This window comes from Typopeltis vanoorti, chromosome 20 (assembly GCF_054136105.1).
Source record: "Typopeltis vanoorti isolate ZY-2024b chromosome 20, IOZ_Tvanoo_1.0, whole genome shotgun sequence".
Classification (NCBI taxonomy): domain Eukaryota; kingdom Metazoa; phylum Arthropoda; class Arachnida; order Uropygi; family Thelyphonidae; genus Typopeltis; species Typopeltis vanoorti.
The window spans coordinates 45,074,298-45,099,244 of record NC_143568.1 but is presented as its reverse complement, the minus strand read 5'-3'; the positions used below and the strand labels follow the sequence as shown (position 1 = coordinate 45,099,244).

The following is a 24,947-nucleotide window of genomic DNA, read 5'->3' as shown; positions in this document are numbered from 1 at the left end:
GAAAAGCTGTGTTATGGAGTGACGAATCATTCTACACCCTCTACTGTGCAAATAGATGAGTGGGGTGAATGTCCAGTGAATGCCTTTTACTAGAGCACACAACACTAACTATGAAATTCGAAGGTGGCAATGTGACAGTATGGTCCTGTTTTTCCTGGTTTGGCCTTGGACCTCTGTTTGTGGTGCCACAAACTTCGAACTCTGAGATGTATCTGAACATTCTGAACAATGCACTGCTTCCTTCTTGGTGGCATTAATACAGAACTGACCATTGTTTCTTTCAGCAAGACAATGCACCACATCACAAGGCTGCTGCTGTAACTGCATGGTTTGTGAACATCACCACACTTAACTGGCCTCCACAGAGCATTGATCTCAACCTTACTGAACATCTGCGAGATGAACTGGAGTGTCAGGTAAGGTCAAAGGACATCTGCTCCACAAAGTCCAGGACTGTATTTGCATGCCTACAGGAAGAATGGTCCAAACTTCCCATTGATCGCTATAATACGCTTGTAGAAAGTTTGCCCAATAGGATTGCTGCAGTCATCACAGTGAAAGAATTAAGGTGGGTCCCATGGCTGTTTATTACTCACACTATGGTGTCCATTGACATCTTCCCAAGTAGTGTATATAATATAATATATTATATACACTTATATAATATAATCATATAATTTTAATATTAATATAATATTTAAATTAATAATATAATCATATAATATTAAAAGTATTATAAGGAATGATAATTATATTATCATTCATAATAAAAATTGGTAAAATCACCTCTCACTATACCAAACTTAGATACTGAAAGAATTGTTTCTAAATAGCATTTGTTATAGTGAATTTACTTTAGGAACATAGTTTCTAAATAGTCTGTCATAGCGAGCAAGTTTACCATATTAAGAGCTCCCTGTATTAACAGAACTGTTCATGTTAAACATCGAAACGAATACGTAACCCACCTAAATGCCCATTGGGAAGTTTCTTCAAGAAACATGGTTCTTCAAGTCCAGATGGTGCAACAATACTTGCATTGAGATTTCTAACATCTTTCTCCTGAACTTTGAGAGAGACCTCACTAGAATGGCCAACAGATATCTGATTTCTTTTACGCCCTTCACCTGTTTTTGAAGAAGTACATTAAAGCAATATACATGCACACAATTTCAAAAAGTAATAATAATGAATGATTCTATGATGAATTTAATATTTAAAGACAAGTGTACTAAATTAAATATGCAAAGCTAGTTCAACCTATAATTAATCTGCTCTCATTTGTTTATACTCCAGGGATTCATGAGGAGAGGCCCACTAACTCACATATCTATCATATTTTTCCTTGAATGCATTTGCATTAAAAAAGCAATAAACTCAAACTAGTAACTTATTCCGCCTGTTCACCATATGTTGGGAAGAACATGTACTTGTTGACTCCATCCTTGTTATCCTTCTAGTATGATCCTCTGTTCTCTCACCACCTGCTATGAATTCAAAAATCGCTCGTGTTTGCATCATACATCGTATTAGCTTGCATTGTTTTTATTTTTATTCAATCTTCTATTTATCAAACTTTAAAGTCCATAATCTATTCTTATAGGCAATATTCTGCAGGCCACATTATACTGATTACTGAACATATTTTCAAAATATCATCGCTTTCTCCTAATCCCAGAGAACCTATATGAGCACAGTGATTCAAACATACATTTATAAATAATTATAAATAATTAGAGAATAATTTCCCAATTTCTTACAAGTTAATTGTTCTCTTCAGCATCATAGTTCTCCTGTTATAATGATTATCATTTTAGCAATGTATCCACTGAATTTCAACTTACTGTCAACTCACATTCTAAAGTATCTAGTCTTGACAACTATCCACAGCAAGTTTCAATCAATGTAATATTCAAACTAGCAACCCCTTCAATTCAAATTACACAACCTTGCATCATTTAGCAACATCAAATCAGTTTGCAAAGATTCCACATAAAAACATTAGTGATTACCATTTCCAACCTAGCATCAATGAAAAAAAAAATACGGCATTCCTGATATCATTAATATACAAGGTGAATAGCAACTGCCCATGAAAGAAACCCAATGGTATATCAGTGATCACCCGAGTTCTCTTAAGCATGACTTTCTTGATACTTATCAGTCAAATGCACTACTATCTTTACCACAACGCAATATTGCACTTTCCTCTTTCAGTTATAAAATCCTTTCATTCAGTATTCTGTCAAATACTTTTGTGAGGTTCAGTGATACCATAGTATATCCATTCTTGTGCAACTCAATTTTCGCATTGCATAACATGTCTATCTAATAACTAAGTCTGTATCTTTAAGAATGATGATTAAGATATTGGTCAAGTACCATATGAATTGTTCATACTCCAGGGATTCACGAGGAGAAGCCCACAACTCCCATATCTATCATATTTCTCCTTGAATACATTCACTAAAAAAGGGAAGATGTGCTTTGTGCACATCTTGCCTTCCCATACTCATTTGAATTCTGTACTTCTGTTGAGAATCAAGTGAAACAACCAGGTAAGGGATATTACTAATGCCCCTGTACATTCCTCTGGCACCTGTTGATGACATCCAATCTAATTCCACCACTGTATTATTTGAAGTGGGTTTCTGCAATACCTTTAACATCTGACCCATTCACCTCTTTTCCTTCATTTACAGTGCTATAGTTTCTAACTATAACACTGCATATCAAGCAAGCAAGTGCTTGATAATTCCACTATTTTGTTGTGTTTTCCACTTTCCTACAATCTCTATCCACTAAGGTTATTCTTTCTTGCTCATTCTTCCTCTTATTTGTCATAGCAAAAGCACTCTTGGGAATTTCCTTTGGTCTGTTGCTAACTACTTCACATTTTTGACTTTGTATGATTCTGAGTGAGAGTAAATGGTAAGGAATTTAATGTTACATTAAAAGAAATGTATTAGGAAAAGCACATGGAGAAAGTTCAGGAGAAGTGTGAAGTGCCAGTTTCCTAGCCTGTACTTCTCCTAGATCTGTTCTTAGTGCCCAATATCCCACCCAAAATATTTTCTTTTAATGCATCATTATATGATTTTAAATCATCCACATTTTCATGTAATTTATCTACTTAACTGTGAATGATGCACCTTAAAAACACTGTCTTAACTAATGCTTTCCATAATGCTTGTCTAGAGACCACACAGAGACCTGAAGTGGCCAGAAAGAGTTCTATTGAATTTAATTATCTCCTATCTCAAACTGAGTAAGACCAGGAAGTTAGCAATCTAGATGAGATTGCAAATTCTGATTTGAGCAAGTGCTGGACATGTGGGAGTTATGGTTGAAAAGGCACTGCAGTTTCTCATGCTAAGGCTCTACTTCCAGCTGCCACCTTCATAGTTTTGGGTTCCATGGGTATCCCTTTTTAACCAAAGCTCCCACATGCCCAGCATACACTCCAAATCAGATTTGCATCTCATTGGATCACTAACCTACTGAGTTTTACTCAGTGTGAGACAGGAAACAAATTCAATAGCAACGTGAAGTAGCCTGAAAAAGTTCTATGTATGGTCTCTAAAGTAAGGTTTCTGAAGTACCTAACTCAACCCCTACTCCATCCACAGAATTAATAACAGGTTTACAACCTTCCATTGGTGGAATTCAGTTCACACAAGATCAACAATCTAAACTCACTATTCCAAAGACCAATACTTCTACTGCTCTAATCTCATATCTATTCCAGTTGTCTTACTCCTTGGCTATCATGCCATTATATTATTATTATTGTATGGGTGCCTCCATGGAGTCTGAAGACTCATCATGGGAGACCCAAACTATCAACACAATCAATATCATACCTCTCCTTGAACCCTTTAACAGACAAAGCTCACAACTGACAATTACACGATCACTGGAAGATTATAATCTTAAAACAGTGATATGCAGTAAAGGAAAACATATGCAGATAAAAGAAAACAAATGGATTAAAAGAAATTATAATAAACTTTAATGAAATGCTATCCCAATTAAATACTGAGGCAACAAGTACATATTTAACCTGAATGCACTATACGAAATTCTTCTCTAAACAATGATATAGATCAGTGTCATTTTATCAGTAATTTTATATTTTATTCTTCAACACATGACTATGCTATGCTGCAAAAGTTGATAAGTAAGTAAAAGTAATATGCTTTGTAATTACAGGGTTTTTTCCCCTCCTGTAAATTACCTGCATAAAGACCTTCAGAACACACACATTTTACAAACAAAAAATATTGTTGGTGGTGATGGATGGTAGATGGCATTGATGGTAGTAGTGTCGTAGTGGAGAAAGAGTGAGATGTATATGGTGAAGTAGAGTAGAGTGCCCTCCCCATGATGAGTCCTTAGACTCTCTAGAGGTGTTACGAAATAAAAATAATAATTTTAATTGGGGAAGGAGGGAGAGTCATCTCAAAATTGACTTAAGACCATTCACAAATGATGCACAGTCAAAAACATGGGTGTATGTGTAATGTAAAAGACAACAGCAGCAGTTAGAAATTACTCACTATGAGTGATTACAAACAGCCAATCATATTTTCACATATTCAATTATAATTCAAGTCATGAGAAATTTAGAAACTTATAGGAACTTGCTTTTCAGATGGAATGAGATCACATAATCCAGAAATCCTACTCTAGAGACCAAACATGGAACTTTTTTTTCCATGTCATTTTAGATCTCCAGTAAAGAGGATGATGATATCATACCAAGAAAAGAAAATCACTTGCTCAAACATATTCATAAAACATTTATGTCGCAGAAGGATTCGAAACCTACATGATCTGGTTGCAAAGTGGAGGGGCTATCCACTTAATCCCATTAAGAGTTTAGAAGTTTATTCCTGACAACTGCCGCATATGATGAGAGAGAGAGAGAGAGTGAAATTTCATAATTGAATGTCATCACATTCCCAAAAGACCTTTGCTTCAGAAAATCAAATACTGATCAAAGATGATGGTATTAAATTAAATCAGAAAGCATGAAGAGCACCGAGATTTATTTTAAGCATCTGTAATACTGCAGAAAGCAAAAGTACTTTTTTTAATGTGGCTCCCACTCACAAAAGGTTATTTACAAACCTACAGCACAATTTGTACTGTGGGTGGACTAAGGATTTTTCTCCCCATTTAATATAGCATTTTATATTTTTAATATTCCAGAAACCCAGCTCTGGAGACCAAACATGAAATTTCAACCACTTCAGGCTTCCAACAAGAAGGGCAATGGTATCACACTGGGTGATGAGATTCATCATCTCCCACACAATCAAACATTTATGCCCAAAGTGGGATTTGAACCCATAGCCTGTTGTTGGAGAGCAGATATGCTGGCCACTCAGCCAACAAGGTCAATAGTTTTCTTAACTAGATGTGTGATTTATGTAAGAACTTTCATGAAATAATGGCCTTAACAAAAACTAATTAGGTTTTCCTTTGACTAACAAACATTGAAATAATACATTGTTTTCCAGTAATTTGATTTGTAGCATTACCAAGGTTCTGGATAATTATATCTTATAAAAAGAGTACCAAATAAGTGAAATAAGATTTGACTAACTAAAGAATAGTGTCCAAAATGTAGTGATGTGTCATGCTAATCTCTTGCAGCTTGTAAGCAGCAAAACCATACTACTGTGAGCTGTTGATTAATTTGTGAGTTGCCACTATTTTTATAATGACTGCAATAAATGCAATAGGGCAAAAGTAGAATTCTTTCTCTTTGTCAAAAATCAAATCAGTTAACACCTTTTGTTCCTGCAAAGTGGAGTAGACGAGGCTGTTTAAGCCCCATCTTTCTCTTTGTTCTGAACTAAAAATGGAAAACTTAGTAGATACTATTCCCACATTTGAAATTAAGCACAAAAAGTCTATACAACTTGGATAACCAACAATCCATCAATTATCTTGGAAACCGTCAACAGATAGTTTGTTTACCTGGTGCATTTTTATCTCTATGGCCAATATTCAACTTATAATGGTATTTATAATCCCTCTGAGTTCCTTCAAATCATGTGAGTAACAGCTGGCCAATGCAGCCACAAATATTCCAACTTCAAAAATATATTCTCTACATTTACCACTTCTACCGCATCTCTGGAAGTACCATCTTCTATCAGTTTTTCTCAAGGACTGCAATCTTTAAAAAGCTCAAAAGAATGTCAATACATTCCTTCTCTCTTCCAGCTCCAAATCACATAATGTACTTATGTACAAGATTAATTTAAGAAATATATAATAATAAATCATAAATTAAGGTTAATTCAGATCACCACATTCCCTTTATTTAAGCTGCCAGAATCCCATTGGAATACTTCAGGGTTCTGTCCTTGGACTTGAATATATATATTATTTAAATGTCATTCCAATACATGAGAGATTGCAAAAACCACTTGAAGAAAGGTGTTCCATAGAATGTGGATGTAGATGAAATGAAAAAGAGGGAAACTGGTTTAGTGGATCTGCAGAATGGATGATGAACACCAACTACTTATATTATTATTTCATTATCAGTACTATATTTCATTATCAGTACCAGAAAAGGGTAGTACTGTCAATTAACAGTACTGCCCTTTTCTGGACAAGATCAAGAATTTTTAGAGGGAGTTTCTGATACACCACTAGTCCAGAACTATATCAAGAAAGGACACATGTGTAGAACTATACCATGGATGGGTGCAGCTCTGCAGAAGCATGCAATGCACTATTTCTGGAATGGTAGGCGACTTGCTCTGGTCATCTATGCAGAACTTGGAGAATATTGAGAGGACATTGGTTTTGCATTCAGGTGTTCCAGGGGCACCTTGGATGAAAGAGTAATTGAAGCACAAATGAACAGAACATGAGTAATAACATAATAATCTGTACAAGGAAACAAAAAGGTATGGTTGCCATTTGTAAGACAAGACTTTTATAATTAGCCCATTTAATGTCAGACTTCTATTCCCTGTTGATTATTTTGGCTGTTGAGTGCTTCAATGTGGCCTTAAAACAAAGCTTGCATTTGTTGTAAGCCATTTACAAATAGTGATTCCCCCTCCCCAGACTACCTTGACACACTTGTTGGAAAAACAAGGCTCTGACAGCAGGAGAAAGCTATTTATGTCCAACTGTCCACAATATGTCAATTGTAAGTTTACATTATACACTTTACAATTTCAAACACTATGATATTGGTACTTCATTAGCTTACAGAAGTACCAGGCATGCATCCAAAATAAAACTGCTCTTCTTACCAGTGACTTTAGCTGTGTATGGACTTCCTTTAATATGCTTATCAGCAAATTTGACCGTTATCTTATATTCTCCAGGAGCTGCTGGCAAATAAGAAACCCCAACTGTACCATCCTTATTGTCATGACATGTAATTTCTGCTTTTGATGGACCCTCAACAGCAACAGCAAGGCCACCTAATAAATAAAATGTTATATAAGTTAGAATGGATGAGGGATAAATAATAATTTAAATGCATAAATAAGAGGGTTAGATGATCAATATATATATAAAGTATACAGAAGAATAGCAGTGAAAGAGAATGATCAGTGATGTGCTACAGAAAATCTATAGAGCTACCCTTGGGTGCTACCATTATGATGCTGAAGATGGTTTTGTAGGTAGATAAAGATGTCCATGATCATATAAAATTATAATAATAATAAATATCTGCTTTGGTGTCCCTTTGGGAGGATTTGAAAAGACTGATGGTGTGGAATGGACATCATAACTTTCTGGGATGAGAGACTGAAGGCTGTGTATTATATCAAACCACACTGTAAAAAAAATTATGAGCCAAGGATCTATGTCCCTAGGGAGTGGAAGTTAGGCAAAGTGGTTCCTTTGCATAAGGGTGGCTCTAAAACTGCAGTATTGAATTACAGACCAATCACCATCTCAGGAGTAGTGGTAAAAGTATTGGAAAAGTTGGTTAAAGACAAAATTCAACAATGGGTGGATCAGGATATGATACTCTATAGAGGCCAACATGGTTTTGTTAAAGGTAGATCCTGCCTTAGCAATCTATTAACTGTTCATAATAGAATAACATCTGAGTTGGACAAAGGAACTGGCTACACAGTGGTACTTCTGGATTTTGCTAAGGCTTTTGACAGGATACCCCATAGAACACTGTTACGCAAATTGGAGCAGATGGGAATGGATATTAAATTGGTGATATGGATAGGAGAATGGCTCAGGGAGAGATACCATAAGGTGGTGTATGGAGGAGCCGAGTCCAGAATGAGGCAGGTGACCAGTGGTGTGCCTCAGGGCTCTGTGCTTGGGCCAATGTTGTTTAATTTGTATATAAATGATATAGGAAACGGCTTAAAGGGAGATATTCAGTTGTTTGCTGATGATGCAAAGTTGTGTAGTGCAATAAAAAATCAAGCTGATGTTGAAAGTTTGCAGGAGGATTTAAATAAGCTGGTAAAATGGGCAAAAGAAAATGGATGTCAGTTCAATGTGGAAAAGTGTAAAGTCTTGCATTTTGGGATTAAAAGATTACCAGCTGTGTACTACATCGATGGAAAGGTACTCCAAGAGATTGATGAGGCTAGGGACTTAGGGGTATTGGTAGATAAGGAGATGAAGTTCAGAGGACACATTGCTAAGGTGTCCAAGATTGCACATAGGATTACTTGGTTGTTGAGGAACACACTGACATCCAGAGATAAAGAGGTTATTATTCCCCTTTATAAAGCATTGATACTTCCACATTTGGATTACTGTGCTCAGGTCTGGTCACCTGGATTCCTTGGAGATGAGGAGGCTGTGGAGAGGGTTCAGAGAAGAGTGACCAAGTTGGTGAGTGATATAAAAAATGCTCCCTACATTGATAGATTGAGAGCTTGTGGATTGCAGAGATTGGTTGATAGGCGAAGAAGAGGGGATATGATAGAAACATTCAAATTACTAAAAGGTTTTTATAGGATTGATGCAGGGGAAATGTTTCAGCTGTGTGATAGTGATGGAAGAACAAGAGGTCATCTCTGGAAATTAAAGAAGAGTGTGGTTAACAAAGGTGTCAGAACAAGGTTTTTTGCCTGGAGGGTGGTGAATGAGTGGAATTCATTGCCTGACTTTGTTGTGAGCTCTTCATCTGTAAATGAATTCAAGAAGAGATATGACAGATATTGTTTTGCTAGCTTGGGTCTCCCGCGATGAGTCTACTGACTCCATGGAGATACCCGTAATAGTAATAAATAGTAATAATAATAATGTCTAGAAGTGACAGTGAACAGGGAATTCAAGTCAAGGTGAAATAGATGATGCAAAGAATTATCGCAATGATAAGAAGAACAATGATGAGTGAAGGAGATAATGAAATTATTTTTCCTCTACAAAAGCTGGTAATCAATATATCAGTATGAAATGTTCACTATGAACATGAAAAGCAAATATACAACACAAAGAAGTTGGTATACAGAATTTTATAGAAGAGATTCAAGAGAAATTTTTTCATGTACAGCTAGAGAAAAGAGAGCAAGAGGAGTAGCAGTCCTTTGGCTCTTGATAATGAGCCACAGGACTCTATGGAAGTACATCCAAACATCATTTTGGGATTATGATACAAAAATTATAATATATAACTAATCAATGAGTTTGATTTTAATATTATTAGCATTTACTAACAAATCTATTAACAGTTGATCAATTAGTAAATTCTTAAAGAGGTTAAAATATATTCAAAAGTCAATTTTTTTTAAGAGAGAGCACAGCATAAAGCATACAAGAGAATGCCTTTCCTCACCTGCTCCTGCATCTTTAGTGTAAATAGTGAAGTTGCATGGCTCTCCAGCAACTCCATGTGTAAGTCCTGGACCACATGCTGTTACAAAACCACTGGATATGGTGTCAACATGGAACTTAAATGGACTTCCTAAAATAAATTAAAAAAATATTATATACTCTAATGGAATAAATTATTTGAGACTGTTTATGTTACTGAAAGAAATAATTATATAAGGGCAAATGAGAAGTTTTTAGAATTATGAAATTTTTATTTTAACACTTTTATTTTTATAATAAAGTACAACAAGAAAGCATTCAACAGTGTAATATCCCAGAAGGATCGCCCTGCTTGTGAAGCTTAACTGAGCTATGGAAGCTCTTAGCTCAAAAATGGTTTATCTCATACTGTCTTGTTGGAAAAAATGTCAGCTTTCAACTGATCTGTGCCAAGCAGCAAAATGCATAGACTAGTATCATGCACTTTCTCCAATGTTGAAAACAGAGTTGGGCATTAATAGCACATCCTTCTAGAACCAGCATGAGGTGAACAATATCATTTAAATTCTACTAAAGGAATAAACATTATCAAGTTTATACATTTGGTGTATAAATGTTGGTGTGGTTGGCTGAGTAGATTCCATTCTCTAACCAACATATTACAAGTGATTCCACTGCAAACACATTTTTGTGAATGTCTTTAGGCAGAAGATCAATTTCATGGTTCTCCTGGAAGTCTCCAGGAGCACAATGAAATTGATTTGGTTTCAAGAACAAGATTTTTAGATTATCTAACCAAAAATGTTAACCCAGCCCCTTACCAGGTGCTGCTTCATTTAGGTCAATCCAGTAATTCTGTTTATCCAGATTGTTAAAGTAGAACAAATTTCCTGCAATGATATGAGACATTCATAATGAGGGCTTGCAAGCAATATTCTCCACAAACAATGTACCAATTGCTGATATGACCAGTACAAGATCATCAAACCTGCATATCGCTTGGTATTTCAATAAAACTGTGAATCAATATCTTCATTAGCTTCTGTTGACCTTACTAAGCTGATGAAGATGCTAATGCATTATTTCACTTTAAAAGTATCAGATATGTGAAAGTTTGGTGTTCAACTTATTCATTGACTGCTGCTGGAAGGAAGAGAAGTGAATAGAGAGAGTGAATCAGATCGAGAGGGGAGTGATATGGAAGAGCAGGAGAGTAAGACAGGAGAAATTGAAGAGGTGGATATGAATGGGGAAGTGAGTGGTATGAGTATAGAAAATGAGAGAATGGGTGTGCAAGAGGAGCAGGGAAATGGGGAGGCTCAGGGTGAACACGGGTACACAGCGTAAGAAAGGTGGATGCGCCAAGAGGAGGTGAGAGCATGTGTAGGCGGGAAAGGAATGGGATGACCAGGGATCAAGAGGAAACAGTTGGAATTGAAAAGGGTTCTAAAATGAAGAAGCAGAAAGGGAAATGGCCCCAGTTGAGCATGGAGAGATCACATCGAGTGAGTGGTATCAGTGGGACTAGCTGTAGATCCAGAAATGAGCTGTTGTGTTTGTATACAAATGCTAGAAGTATAAGAAACAAGGCAGATGAAATGGTTGCACTAATTGCGTCTGTTTACCCATAGATTGTCAGAATAAGTGAGACATGGTTGGAAGAGGATGACATCCTGACAGGAATAGAGATGGAAGGGTATGATGTGTTTCGTGAGGATAGAAGGGGTAAAAAGGGAGTGGGGAGTGCTATTGATAATAGAGAAAGAGTTATGTCCATACAAAGTAGAGATGCAAGACGGAAATAGTGCCAGTGGTTTTGAGGCAGTATGGTGTGAGAAAGAGGTGAATAGAATCAAATACTTGGTGGGATGTTGTTATAGACCAGGTAATGTGGAAGGTGGTGATAGTGAAATGTATAGTCAAATTAGCCAAGCAAATAAGAAAAGGGTGATCATTATGGGTGATTTTAATTGTGGCTATATAGACTGGAATAATGAGATAGCAACTGGAAGTAAAGAAAATTAGTTTCTTGAGTTTTGGAGGGATAACTACCTCAGACAGTATGTAACAGAGGGCACACGAGGATTAAGGATCTTGGATTTGGTCATCTCATCAGAGAATGCAATTATAAATGAGGTGTCAAATCATCCACCAATTAGTGAGAGTGACCATGAGGTGATTACCTGGGTGGTTGCCAGCAGTGCGAGGACCCCTATGAGAAAAGGGTATATGTGGAACTACAAGGGGGGGGGGTGATTATGAAGAGCTCAGGAGACAGCTTGCAGGTGTAGCGTGGCATGAGGAGTTAGGTGGAAAAGAGATCAATGCAACTTGGGGGATTTTCAAAAACTATCTAGTAGATGCAATGTCTAAATGTATTCCAAGGGTGAGAAGGTTAAATAAGGTAGGTGTGAGATGGATGAATAAAGAGATTAAGCACGCAATACAGAGAAAAAGGGCATTGTGGAGGCAGCATAAGAGAAGTGGAAATAACCAATTTCATGAGGTCTACAAAGACCAGGCAAGGATGGTGACTTGGTTGGTGAGAGTAGCTAAAGAGAGCTATGAACAGCGGTTAGCTAATGAAGCCAAAAAGAATCCTAGGGAGTTCTTTCGATATGTAGCCAGCAAAAGAAAGAATGATTATGGAAGGATGACACTGATTGGAGAAAATGGTATAAAGACAGCTGTTGCAAAATGTGTGGTGGAGATACTTAACGAGCAGTTCATAAAGATCTTTCAATCTTGTGAATGTGACTTCATGGGGAGATTGAGAGCAGTTGATGATGGGGAGGAGAGGCTGACTTTAAGTGAGCAAGAGATGTTTGGGGAGTGGAGTAAACTAGATGTAAATAAGGCTGTGGGACTTGATAATATATCACTGCATATTCTGAAGGAATGAACCAGGGAGTTGACACCTGGCTTGACATATTTTTTTAATACGAGTCTTGCATTTGGTCAAGTTCCTAAGGAGTGGAAGGAGGGCAAGATTGTGCCACTTCATAAAGGAGGCGATCGAACTCAAGCATCAAATTATATGCCTATCTGTGTGTCAGGTGTTGTAGTTAAGTTGTTGGAGAAGCTTGTGAGAACTAGGATCCAGAGTTGGGTTGACAACAATGGTATTATCTTTGATGGACAGCATGGATTTGCTAAAGGGAGGTCATGTTTTAGTAATCTACTTACTTATTACAATAAAGTGACTGCTTCCTTGGACAGCGGAGAAGTATATACACAGTAACATACTTGGATTTCGCAAAGGCTTTTGATAGAGTACCTCATGATAAATTGATAGTCAAACTAGAGCAGATGGGGGTTGGATATTAGATTAGTGCATTGGATTGGAGACTGGCTATCTGATAGGTATCAAAAAGTTGTGTATGGGGGGTGCAATATCCAGGAAAAGGAAAGTCACTAGTGGAGTGCCTCAGGGGTCTGTTTTAGGGCCATTACTTAACTTGTATATTAATGATATTGGTGAAGATTTGGATGGAGATATTCAGTTGTTTGCAGATGATGCAAAGTTGGGACGAACCATAAATATTAGTGATGGTGTAGCCTTGCAAGAAGACTTGAATAAATTGAGTGATTGGGCATGGAAATGGGGATGTGAGTTCAATGTTGCAAAATATAAGGTTTTAAAATTTGGAAAACAAAGATGGGATGCAGAATTTATGCTTGGTGAGAATATATTGTTGGAGGTAGAGGAAATAAGAGATCTGGGGGTGATAGTGGATAAGGATCTAAAATTTAGGGGACACATCGCCAAAATTGTGAAGACAACACAAAGGCTTCTGGGAATGATGCAGAGGACACTGACGTGTAGAAGTAGGGAGATTCTTGTTCCATTGTACAAGGCTTTGATTAGGCCACACATGGACTATTGTGCCCAGATTTGGTCACCAGGTTTTAAGAAGGATGAAGAGATGTTGGAAAGGGTCCAAAGGTGACTGACTAAGGTAGTTTCTGACCTCTGGAATGTCGAATGAGGAAAGATTGAGAAGATGTAATTTGCAGAGTCTGGTGGACAGGAGGAAGAGGGGAGATATGATAGAGGCCTACAAGTTGGTAAGGGGTTGTTATAGGATCAATGGTGGAGAAGTTCTAGAGAGAATAGTGGGAGATCAGGGGAGAACCAGAGGTCATCCCTGGAAACTGTATAAAGAGGGTGTGAGTAGGGGAGTGAGAGGCAGGTTTTTTCGTGCAGAGTTGTGAATGATTGGAATGCCTTGCCTGAGAGTGTGGTGTCTGCAAGGAGTTTGAATGTGTTTAAGACACGGTATGTGAGATGTGTGTGTGTGTGTGATAAAAGGACCTCCCAGTCTTTGACTCCATGAGGTCTTGGGGTAATAATAATAATTGTAACTGGATCAATGACATAATTCCCATTAAGCTTTCAGTGTAATGTTAACATCAGAGTGGCTAGTATAACCAATGTGACAAACTGGCCTTTATAGAGTTATTAATCCAGAAAGAGGGATGCATAAGATACTTGCATAAAAATCAGCACAAGAGTTTCAAGTATAGCTAGTACATAACAATAAGCATTTATAATGGATAATGACATAAATGTTACAGAAGAGGGCATTTCTGTCACTGAATGGTCACCTGAAAAAAAATAGTTTTAAAATCCCATCTCTGACAGGAGTTTGAGTGCTTCAGGTGAAATTAACCCATCTTAGATTATTGGCACTATTTTCTCTTTCTCTCTTCACAATAACGTTTTCTTCCTATAAAACATGCAAACTAATTAAGAAGACCATTGGGAAAAGTAACCATCCCTGTTTTACTGAAATGAAAGTAAATTTACTTGATTTTAACAAATAAATTTACTTCCCTTCTGATTTACTAGGCTAAACAAGTGAATGGAAATAAAGTTTTTTTTCATTTGCTTACAAAGTAAATTATACTTAACCATCCAATATATAGATTCATGGGACATCATAAGATGCCATATGGTCACTCCACTCCTCAATGTGCCACACCAGTCCTCACCAGGTGGTCCTGTTGTATGCTTTTCTGGAAGCTTCAACTCTGAAGAAAATTCATTTCAGATACACCATTCATCCATCTTATTGAGGATTTGCCACCACCTCTTTTTTCTAGGAACTTTGCCATCTATTACTGTTTTAAGAAATCCTCCTTCATTCTTTCAATGTGTGCAAAGTATTTTAGTTTTCTTCTGTCAATATTAAGTCTTAAAGTTCTGATTCTTTCTAACATCTACCCATTTGTCTTCCTTTCAGTATATGAGATCTTCAAGTCTCCTGTAATGCTACTTCTCAAAAACAACTACCCTTTTCCTATCAGACTTCCTTAGGTTCCAAGTTTCACATCCATAAATCGCTATCGGAAAAAACAGCCACATCCAGAATCTTTAGCTTTGTTCCTGTGAAAAGAGAGATCCATCCTTCCACATTTTAAACGTCTCTGACTATTGGTTTATCCATTCCTAATCTTCTGATATCTTCTGAACAACTATTATTTACATAAAGGCCAGATCTCAGGTTCTTGAATTTGCTAATTTTCCCAATTATTTCTCCATTAAGATACACTTGTTTCTATCTATATTTCGTTTGAGAACCATAATCTTTGTCTTGCTGATTCCATTAACTCTGTCAAGGATTCACCCTATTTCTTTCTTGTCATTGCAGAGGTTTTGTATCATCAGCATACCTCAGACTATTGATCCATCTCTCACCTATCCTGATTCCTATCTAAAGCTAATCCAACACTACATGCATAATGTCCTCAGTATAGATGCTAAACAAGTGAGGAGAAAGTAGGCTTCCTAACTTCCCTGCCTACCTGAAGCCAATCAGTTAATCTGACACCTGTTCTTACCATGGCTTCTTGTCACTGTACAAGTTAGCTATCAACTTCATAATATGTTGAGGAAAATCTATTATTTTCATTATCTCCCACAATATCACGTGCTGAACACAGTCAGAAGTGTTTGAGTAGTCTATGAAAACATTGCAAAAGGGAGCCTAAACCCTTCATACTTCTCAATGGTTGTCTAAGGCAAAGGATCTGATCTCTAGTATCCTTGCTTTACCTGAAACATTCCTGTTGCTCAGGCATCTCTGCCTCAACTTTAGCTTCAATTCTATTTAGAATGATCATTAATAAAGGCATGCTTGCATTGGAGACTAAATTAATAGTTCCTGCAATCCTTCATATCTTCTTTCTTGGTCAGTGGTATGAATACCAACTTCTTCCAGTCCAAGCCATAATCCAGACCCAAACAATCAAAGTTTGCACATGAAGTATCTTCATGACTACTACTTATACACAGAGGCTGTTGACTTCACATAAATTGCCTTAGCATCCCATAATACCAAGCACACTTCCTTTTTATGTTTTTTTGTTTGCTTACACATGAATAAAGGATTAAAGAAAAAATTTCTTGCCAAGCATAAATTACTTTGTAACCAAGTGAAAAAACTTTCTAAAACTATCTCTGTTCATAGTATTTGAATAAGGTGATACTTGTATATGGGAAATATATGACTTCTATATTAATTTATATAGAATCTTTCTGGGTCTGACTTTTTCCATAAGGCATAGCAATATACACATCTAAAAGGAAGTATGTTTGCATTACAGGATAAGGCAATTTATGTGAATTGACATGTCAACAGACCATATACAAATAGTACTTGTAAAGATATTTCCTGACAAACTTTGTTTGCTTATACTTAGATAAAGGATTAAACAAGAATATAATTTGTCAAAAACCACAACTAAACCTTGCAATCTCAATGGCAAACTGAAAAAACATTGAGTGACTCAGCTAGAGAGTTATGGGGTAAAGTTGTCTGCAAGGATAGAAAAAGAAGAATACCATGGTGGATACAAGATGTTAAAGAAGACGTCCTGGACAACAAGAAAGTACAGGTAACCCTTGTATAATGTGGATGTTAGGTTTCACAGAAATGCTGCATTATATAAATCACATTATGCGAGACTCAGATCATATAGAAAAAGTAGGGTTATGTTCCGAAATCGTTTTTTTTTTTTTAATTATATAAACAACAAGGACACATCCAACAAAAATATTTTTTTTATTTAATTCAGGTAATTCATGTAAGTTAAGTAAACATAAAAACTAATGCATAGCATAAACTTATAAAAATTACAAATTGTACGCAAACTTCATTAAACATAATGCAATATCTTAGGCAAAATAAAATAAAGTGCATATTTTAATTGTCATCACTGTTTTCAAAACAAACATTTCGTAGATATTCTTTATTTACGAGTGGCCAGATGTCGTCATCAATTGAAATCTCTTGGACATCATTTGTATAATTCTCATTGCATACTTCAGCTGGTTTAATTATCAAGGAGTCAGTAATAAGACCTTGCTTACCACTCTGCTGCAATTTTTTTTTAAGCTCATAATATGGACCTAAACAAATATCCAATTGTCTCGTGAATTTTCCGGAGCGCTCCATTGAGGGATCATTATCCGTAAAATAACTTCCTAAATTTTTGCCAAGTCCAATCCTTCTGCTAATTTCTTTAAACTGAATTCTTCACTATAACCACCATCTTCAATGATTTTTAATCAATTGGAGAACTGATTAATATGTATTAATTATGTATTTCCTGGCAGCTTCTACGTCTACCAATTCTCACTGGATTTTAAGATTTTGTAAAGAAAACCGCTTTCTAAAGTTTTCAAACCAACTCTTACTGGCACAAAATCCATACTGAGAACTTTCTTCTGAAGAATCTTGATAAAGTTCTTTTAGATGTTTATAAACTTTAAGAACTTTTTGTTTAATAAGATTTCTATCCCAACGAATTTTCTTTTGAGTGCAATCTTCTATCCAAATCATTAGAGAATTTTCGATTTTTGCCATTAGAATATTGTGTGCGATTTGCACCTATTGTTGACCAGCAAAAAACACTTTCTTGGATTTTATGTTCATTTTGTTTGATTATTCGAATTGTTGATTCATTTAAATTCAAAAGTCCTTGCAGCAACTCCTGGTTTTTCTCCATCTTTCAACCGATCCAAGATTTTAATTTTTATTAATTTTTTCCTTTAGTGTTACACGACGATCAGTATTCATTTAAAAATTTTATCGAATTTACAATCGTGTTAAAAAACTTTTTTATTATCCCGATATTTCGATCATCATATCAAGATCATCATCTGGAGCATACATAAATATTCAAGACAAATTGAGTTACATTATTAACTGTAAGCTAGAGAAACAATGATTTGATCACATGTTATTCTACTGGCATGACTTCTAGTTGAAAAAAAAAAAAAATTATAAATTACATCAAGCTAAATTCCATTTATGATGACAGGATTAAACATTCTTTCTTACAGATGGTTTCCTTTCAGAAACAATGGTGTCCTATTTTTAGTATTACAACTTAAGATACTGGATTTTTTTCTACAGTCCTGTTTATAGTTCTTAGTGAGGAAGGTTCCGTGGGTCGAATATATGCCTTCCATATGTTTGGGATTTTAAGACCATCATTATTGTTCAGATTGGGGTGGTTGATAATGATCTCACAGGCTTCCTTAAATTTCCATTCATTCCATGTTTTAGTGCGATGTAGTTAAAAATTTTATGGAATTTACAACCAGTTAAAAAACTTTATTATCCCGACGTTTCGATCTTCATATCAAGATCATCATTTGGACCATACATAAATATACAAGACAAGCTGAGTTACATTACTCCAACATCACACTAAAACATAGTATGAACGGATTTTTAAGGAAGCCTGTGAGATCACCACCAACCAGCCCAATCTGAACAATAATGATGATCTTCAAATCCTAAACATATGGAAGGCATATATTCGACCCATGGAACCTTCCTCACTAAGAACAACTATAAACAGAACTGTAGAAAAAAAAATCCAGTATCTTAAATAACAATTGTAATACTAAAAATAGGACATCATTGTTTCTGAAAGAAAACCATCTGTAAGAAAGAATGTTTATAAGGCATGTTCCGGTAATTGGACCACATTTTTTTAATTAAGCTAAAAACACAATAAAGAAATAAAACCCGACAAGTTTCGTAAGTCGTTTGACTTGCATGTTAAGGGGCAAAAGGTAACTTAAAGTTTAAAACACATAAAAGAGAAATTATTCAAAAATAGTTCATACTATACAGTTGTAGCCGTCTGACTGTTCATAAAATTAAAAATCAGAATGCAGATTCAAAGCAGTGCTAAGTTTAAACAATGCTGGATGATGCCATGTTCTGTTGTTCACATTCATAATGTCTGAGGTCTGCTGAGATATATTTTTTTTTATCAAAGCTGACCAAACTTTGTGTAGAATTAAGCCCTGATTTTTGTTGCATTGTGTTGGAATTCTAAGCATGTTTGCAGCTTCTTTAAATTTCCTTATGTAACAGTTTTTAATCTATGTAGGACATGTTTATTTTCTGCCAGAGTACATTGTGGCTGGTGGAAGTGGTATGGAAAGCTAGACCTGATTTGTGTTCTCTTCTGTTTTGCACATCCTTTTGTTGTTCATTCATGTGTATTTCCCCAGATCTTCCTGTCTGTCCTCTGTGCTGGAAATATTATAAGCTCTGTCTCTCAGGGTTTTAATTAGACCTATTAATATTTCCAGCACAGAAAAACAGAAAAATGAAGAATTAGAATATTTAACACAGATCCTCAAAAAAAAAAATGGTTATGAACCCAAGACTGTCAAAAAAAATCCTCCACACACCTCCTACAAGCATCCCACAGAAACAAGATTTCAAAAACGCCATCACGCTTCCATATATCAAGAATGTTACAGATAAGATGGCTAAATTCACTAAACAAACATAATGTCAAAGTAGCCTTTCTGCTGCTGGAAAAAATTTCAAGATTTCTACATTCTCTGAAACTCCACATCATCCTTTAAAAAAACCAGGTGTTTATAAAATTTATTGTTCTTGCGGCATCTGCTACATATGTCAGACAGGAAGATCTGGGGAAATACGCATGCACGAACAACAAAAGGATGTGCAAAACGGAAGAGAACACAAATCAGGTCTAGCTTTCCATACCACTTCCACCGGCCACAATGTACTCTGGCAGAAAATAAACATGTCCTACATAGATAAAAACTGTTACATAAGGAAATTTAAAGAAGCTGCAAACATGCTTAGAATTACAACACAATGCAATAAAAACCAGGGCTTAATTCTACACCATGTATGGTCAGCTTTGATAAAATATATATATCTCAGTCAGACCTCGGACATTATGAACGTGAACAACAGAACGTGGCATCATCCAGCATTGTTTAAACTTAGCACTGCTTTGAATCTGCATTCTGATTTTTAATTTTATGAACAGCGAGATGGCTACAACTGTATAGTATGAACTATTTTTGAATAATTTCTCTTTTATGTGTTTTAAACTTTAAGTTACCTTTTACCCCTGAAGATGTAAGTCAAACGACTTACGAAACTTGTTGGGTTTTATTTCTTTGTGTTTTTAGCTTAATTAAAAAAATGTGGTCCAATTACCGGAATATGCCTTATGAGCTTCTAAACCATGGAAACATCCTTACAAAGAATGTTTAATCCTGTCATTATAAATGGAATTTAGCTTGATGTAATTTATAATTTTTTTTTCCCACTAGAGGTCATGCCAGTAGAATAACATGTGATCAAATCATTGTTTCTCTAGCTTGTCTTGTATATTTATGTATGCTCCAGATGAGAATCTTGATATAAAGATCGAAACGTCGGGATAATAAAAAAAGTTTAACATGGTTGTAAATTCCATAAAATTTTTAAATGAATTTTATTAATTTTCTTTTCAATGTTGATTTTTTCCTTTCGTTGCAGTTTTAGTGGCCATTACTATAAAAATAATTTTTGAACATAAAAAAGCAATACATATTAATTATGTAATTCACTAGAAAATAAAGTGCTTAGCTTGATATTAATACTTATGATTTTTAATGCAATTTCCTGGCAGAAAAGAAGACAATTTTCAACAATAGACATTTTATACACTAAACAATTGATGTCCATGCATGCTAAAGGGTATTTCACCTAATATAAATTCGCTATCTCTAACTACATGCACGATACGGGCTGACACAAATTTAATGAAGATAAAATTTGATTTTTAAGTCATGCAGTGAAAAATATATGAAAAGATAAAGAATTACTGCATTTTGTAAACAATGTTTTTATCGAAACCGCGTTGAACAAGGGTTGCTACAATTTGTAGACCGCATTATACGAGGGTTACCTGTATACTGAAAGTGCCTCAGAAATATACAAAGGAAAAGGTAAGAGAGCTAAGCTATGTGTACAAGTAGCTAAACAAAAGTAATAGAAATATTTCAGTAATATAGAAATTAAATATCAGAAAGATGGTAAAAATGTTCTGTATAAGAGCTTAGAAATGGAGAAAAGAGTACTGTAAAAGGAATCAGATGATAAAGGAGATGCGAAATTTGATAACGCTAGACATTTGAGGTAATTACTCTGAAAGACTATTAAACGAAACTAGTGACTGAACAGTAATAGAAAATTTTCAAGAGAATGCAAACAGGAGTACATATACATATTGAAGTAGGAAAAGCCATCAAAAACATGAAATGTGGAAAGACAGCAAATGCAGAAAAACAGAATAAATCTGAATGTGAGAATTCAAAGGAATTTCTTTAAGTGTTCAAAGTAAGATTAATGCAAGCATACTTGAAAAGAGGCTGAGAAAAATTGTGGACGAGAAACTTGGAGAAGAACAAGCTTCGTTTAGGCTATATAGAGTTTGTCAAGATCAGATTTCCATTTTATGATAAACAATTGAGAAATCATGAGAATATGACAAGGATCTGTACATAAATTTTGTAGATCTGGAAAAGCAATATGGCAAGGTGCTTAGAGAAAAGCTTTCAAAACACTACAATTATATGAGATAAATGGAGGATTATTATTATTATTACGTGACACCTCCAGGGAGTCCAAAGGCTCATCGACGGAGGGCACCCTCTACAACTCTGTCTCCATCAACTACCCACCACCACTGGTATTTTCACAGACAATCACAAACATCCATGCCACAGTAGGATTCGAACCTGCAGCCTTTTGGCTGGAGAGCAGATACACTAACCACTTGGCCAACCAGGTTGGATTATATAAACCAATACACAATAGCCTATATTTAAGTTTTAAGTTAGCATTAGAACTCAAGAAAATACAGGAAGATGGTTTGATGTAAAATCAGGGATAAGACAAGGATGCACATTATCTCCACTGTTATTCATCATCTACATGGATCACATCATGAAAGAAAGTAACATTAAACCTGATATTAAAATCAGAGATCAAACTTAGCTCTTTGCAAAAGGAAATTCCTTCCATGGATTAACTATATTAATTGTTTCTGTGATTTATTTGGTTTCTTTATCTGGTTAGAAAAGTTTTCCATGCACAAGCGAAGGAAGATGCATATAAATAGAAACAAAATAAAAATAAAAAAGGGGGGGGAGCACTTCCTCTGCAGATAAGAGATTACAAAACATTACTTTAAAAAAAGCTTCAGCTTGATGAGAAATTATAAACATAAAGATACTAGATAAAAAAAGAAATAATTCAGAACATTTATTAAAATTATATTAAATTTTAAAGAACTGAAATTTCAAGGAAAACTACATTTAAAAGAGTAGTTCTATTCAAAAAAAATTGTCTAAAAATTGCTTGTAATATCAGTTAGTACAGAATCTGAGTAATAAATATTTCATGTACCTACCAGGAATATGTTCCCGGTTATATTTTATATGTAATTCATGTAAACCTTCTTCTTTAGGTTCATATTTTACACTAACTGTTCCATCTTGATTGTCAATTACTGTAGGCTTGTCAACTTTTCCAGAGGGCATTTTTACTTCAGCTGTAGATAAGAGAAAATGCATTAATTTTCAGTCTGTCAGACAATCAAATTTATTTTGTGCATCTAAATTGTAATTTAAACAGGTGAATTGCAAAGTATAATCATAAAATAACAATTTTGATCACTCCTTTTGCAACTGATTAAAATTGTAAAGACTAATTAAAGGCAATTAAAGGAGTAGTGATATTTGACCAGAAATGCTTAAATATGGAGATATCAAAGTTTTGCAGGGGCTATATTGCATAATTCAGAGGAGCTGGTCAGAAGGTTAAATTCCTGATAATTGGAGTAGAGCTCTCATAGTACCCATCTATATAAAAGGGAATAAAGCTGAATGTGAAAATTACAGAGGAATTTCTCCACTAAGTGTTCCAGGTAAGATTTATGCAAACATACTTGAAAAGAGGTTGAGAAAAAATGTGAAAGAGAAACTGGGAGAACAATAATCTGGGTTTAGGCAAAAAAGAGGTTGTCAAGATCATATTTTCATTTTACAACAAATAGTTGAGAAACTACAGGAGTATGACTTGGATCTATACTTCATCGTCTATATGAATCGCATTATGAAAGAAAGTGGCATTTGGCCTGATCTTAGAATTGGATATGTCAAACTTAGCTCTTTGCTTTACACACATCATGTACTTTTAAATGCATTCAGTGCAAGTCTCCAAGGTTCTCTAACTAGACTGAATAACAAATTTGGCATGAAAATCAGCAATAAAAAAGTAAAACTATTAAAATAGGAAAAAGGAAACTTTGGCTGCATTCTGAATGGAGAGCCTATAGAACAAGTAAAATATTTCAGCTATTTAGGCAGTTTTTAGTGAAGATGGCAAGTTTAATCTAGAAATAGACAACAGAATAAGCAAAGCTGGCAAGGTGGGGAGCTAGTTGAATAAATTTATATGGAATATGAGAGAAATTACTGCATTTAGTCAAATATAACTTGCCCTTGCGTATAACCCGCACCCCTGATTTTGCTTTACGAAAAAAGAAATTAAAAAGTTTTGCATATACCTCGCACATGTAAAAAAGTTTAAAGCACGTTCATGTCAGGGCGATGGTAACTTAACTCAGTCCCCCGCAATAAACAACACGCCCTCCCAACAGCCACTATGCTGCAGATGCAAGAAAAACAAGTAGTTTTGTTGTATCACTGAATAAGGTACAGACACATTTGCAGTCGTTGTAATATATGTGTCAACAAATAGTGCAATTAGAGATAACTGTGATAAAAACAGCACTAACTAATGAATCACATCCCCCCCAAAGAAACTATGCTGTATAGACTCAGCAAAATCATGTTGCACCGGCAAACACAGTATCTAACTAAAAACTATAGTCCAATTTTTCAATTACATAAAATAAGAATTTGATTGCATTTGAAATTTTTGATGTCATTAAGACAGATCACAAAGGCTAACTTCAAATAAAATTCTGCCATGAATTGAAACATGCCATATAGTGTGTGCATGCGTGCGTGTCCACCCGTCAGCTAGAAAGCAGAAGTGGTACACAAACAAGCATCAATAAAATTCGACAAAAGGGTTAAAACGTTGTGTGAATTGAGCCTGCCCGTGCGCCGTGGGAGCAGTACATAAACGGAGATAAGAAGTTCCATTGGAACGATAAATGGGCAAAACACCACCCTGTCGTGAATGTGTTAAAACTAAGAAATATACAGTGAATGTTGTTATGGCAGTTTCAGATATTATGGAATTCGGTTGAAGAGAATTAATATTTCAACTCAACAATTGTTGGCTTGTCTTTGTCGTCGGGTCACGCAAACTTCTGTTAATACCACCCATCATATGCATGTCTTCTAAGTTGCTCTATCCCTACCATTGCTGTCTGTTTCATGCTCTGCTTTCACTTCTCATTAGTCATTCCTAAAGGATTGTTCATTAAATATCTCAAGTCTTGTAAATTACTCGTAATTTCTGCTTGAAATAATGGGAAATAAGATGTGCTATTTGGGTAGATGACTTTGACGATGCACACAAGGAAGCTGCTCTCGGGGCCGGAAGTAGCGATAGCAAATAAAAGATTATTAGCAAGTCATACCCGTTTTCAGTTTTTTCCTGAAAACTTTAGTTTCTGTAAATCTCTGCATATATCGTGCACAATTTTTTTAGCTTTAATTTTGGGAAAAACAGTGCGAGTTATATTTGTGTAAATATGGTAGTCAAAACACTGAACTAGAGTATACTAGCCAGTTTTCAAACCAGTTTAAATTATGGAGATGAAAATTGGGTTAGAAATAAAGCAATTGATCA

The 24,947-nt window shown here is 35.4% G+C and overlaps 1 protein-coding gene across 2 annotated transcripts in view; it reads right to left on the bottom strand.

Annotated features, from left to right (window-relative positions):
- The window catches only part of LOC150095403 (filamin-A-like), a 640,838-nt gene that overhangs the window by 92,071 nt on the left and 523,820 nt on the right, over positions 1 to 24,947 (bottom strand). For both annotated transcript variants that reach the window (XM_090410722.1, XM_090410723.1), the window contains 4 exons: positions 22,531 to 22,671; positions 9,800 to 9,928; positions 7,287 to 7,460; positions 969 to 1,127 (listed from right to left, as the gene is read on the bottom strand). In XM_090410722.1, coding sequence (XP_090266848.1) covers positions 969 to 1,127; positions 7,287 to 7,460; positions 9,800 to 9,928; positions 22,531 to 22,671 — 603 coding nt within the window. The remainder of the gene's footprint in view (positions 1 to 968; positions 1,128 to 7,286; positions 7,461 to 9,799; positions 9,929 to 22,530; positions 22,672 to 24,947) is intronic.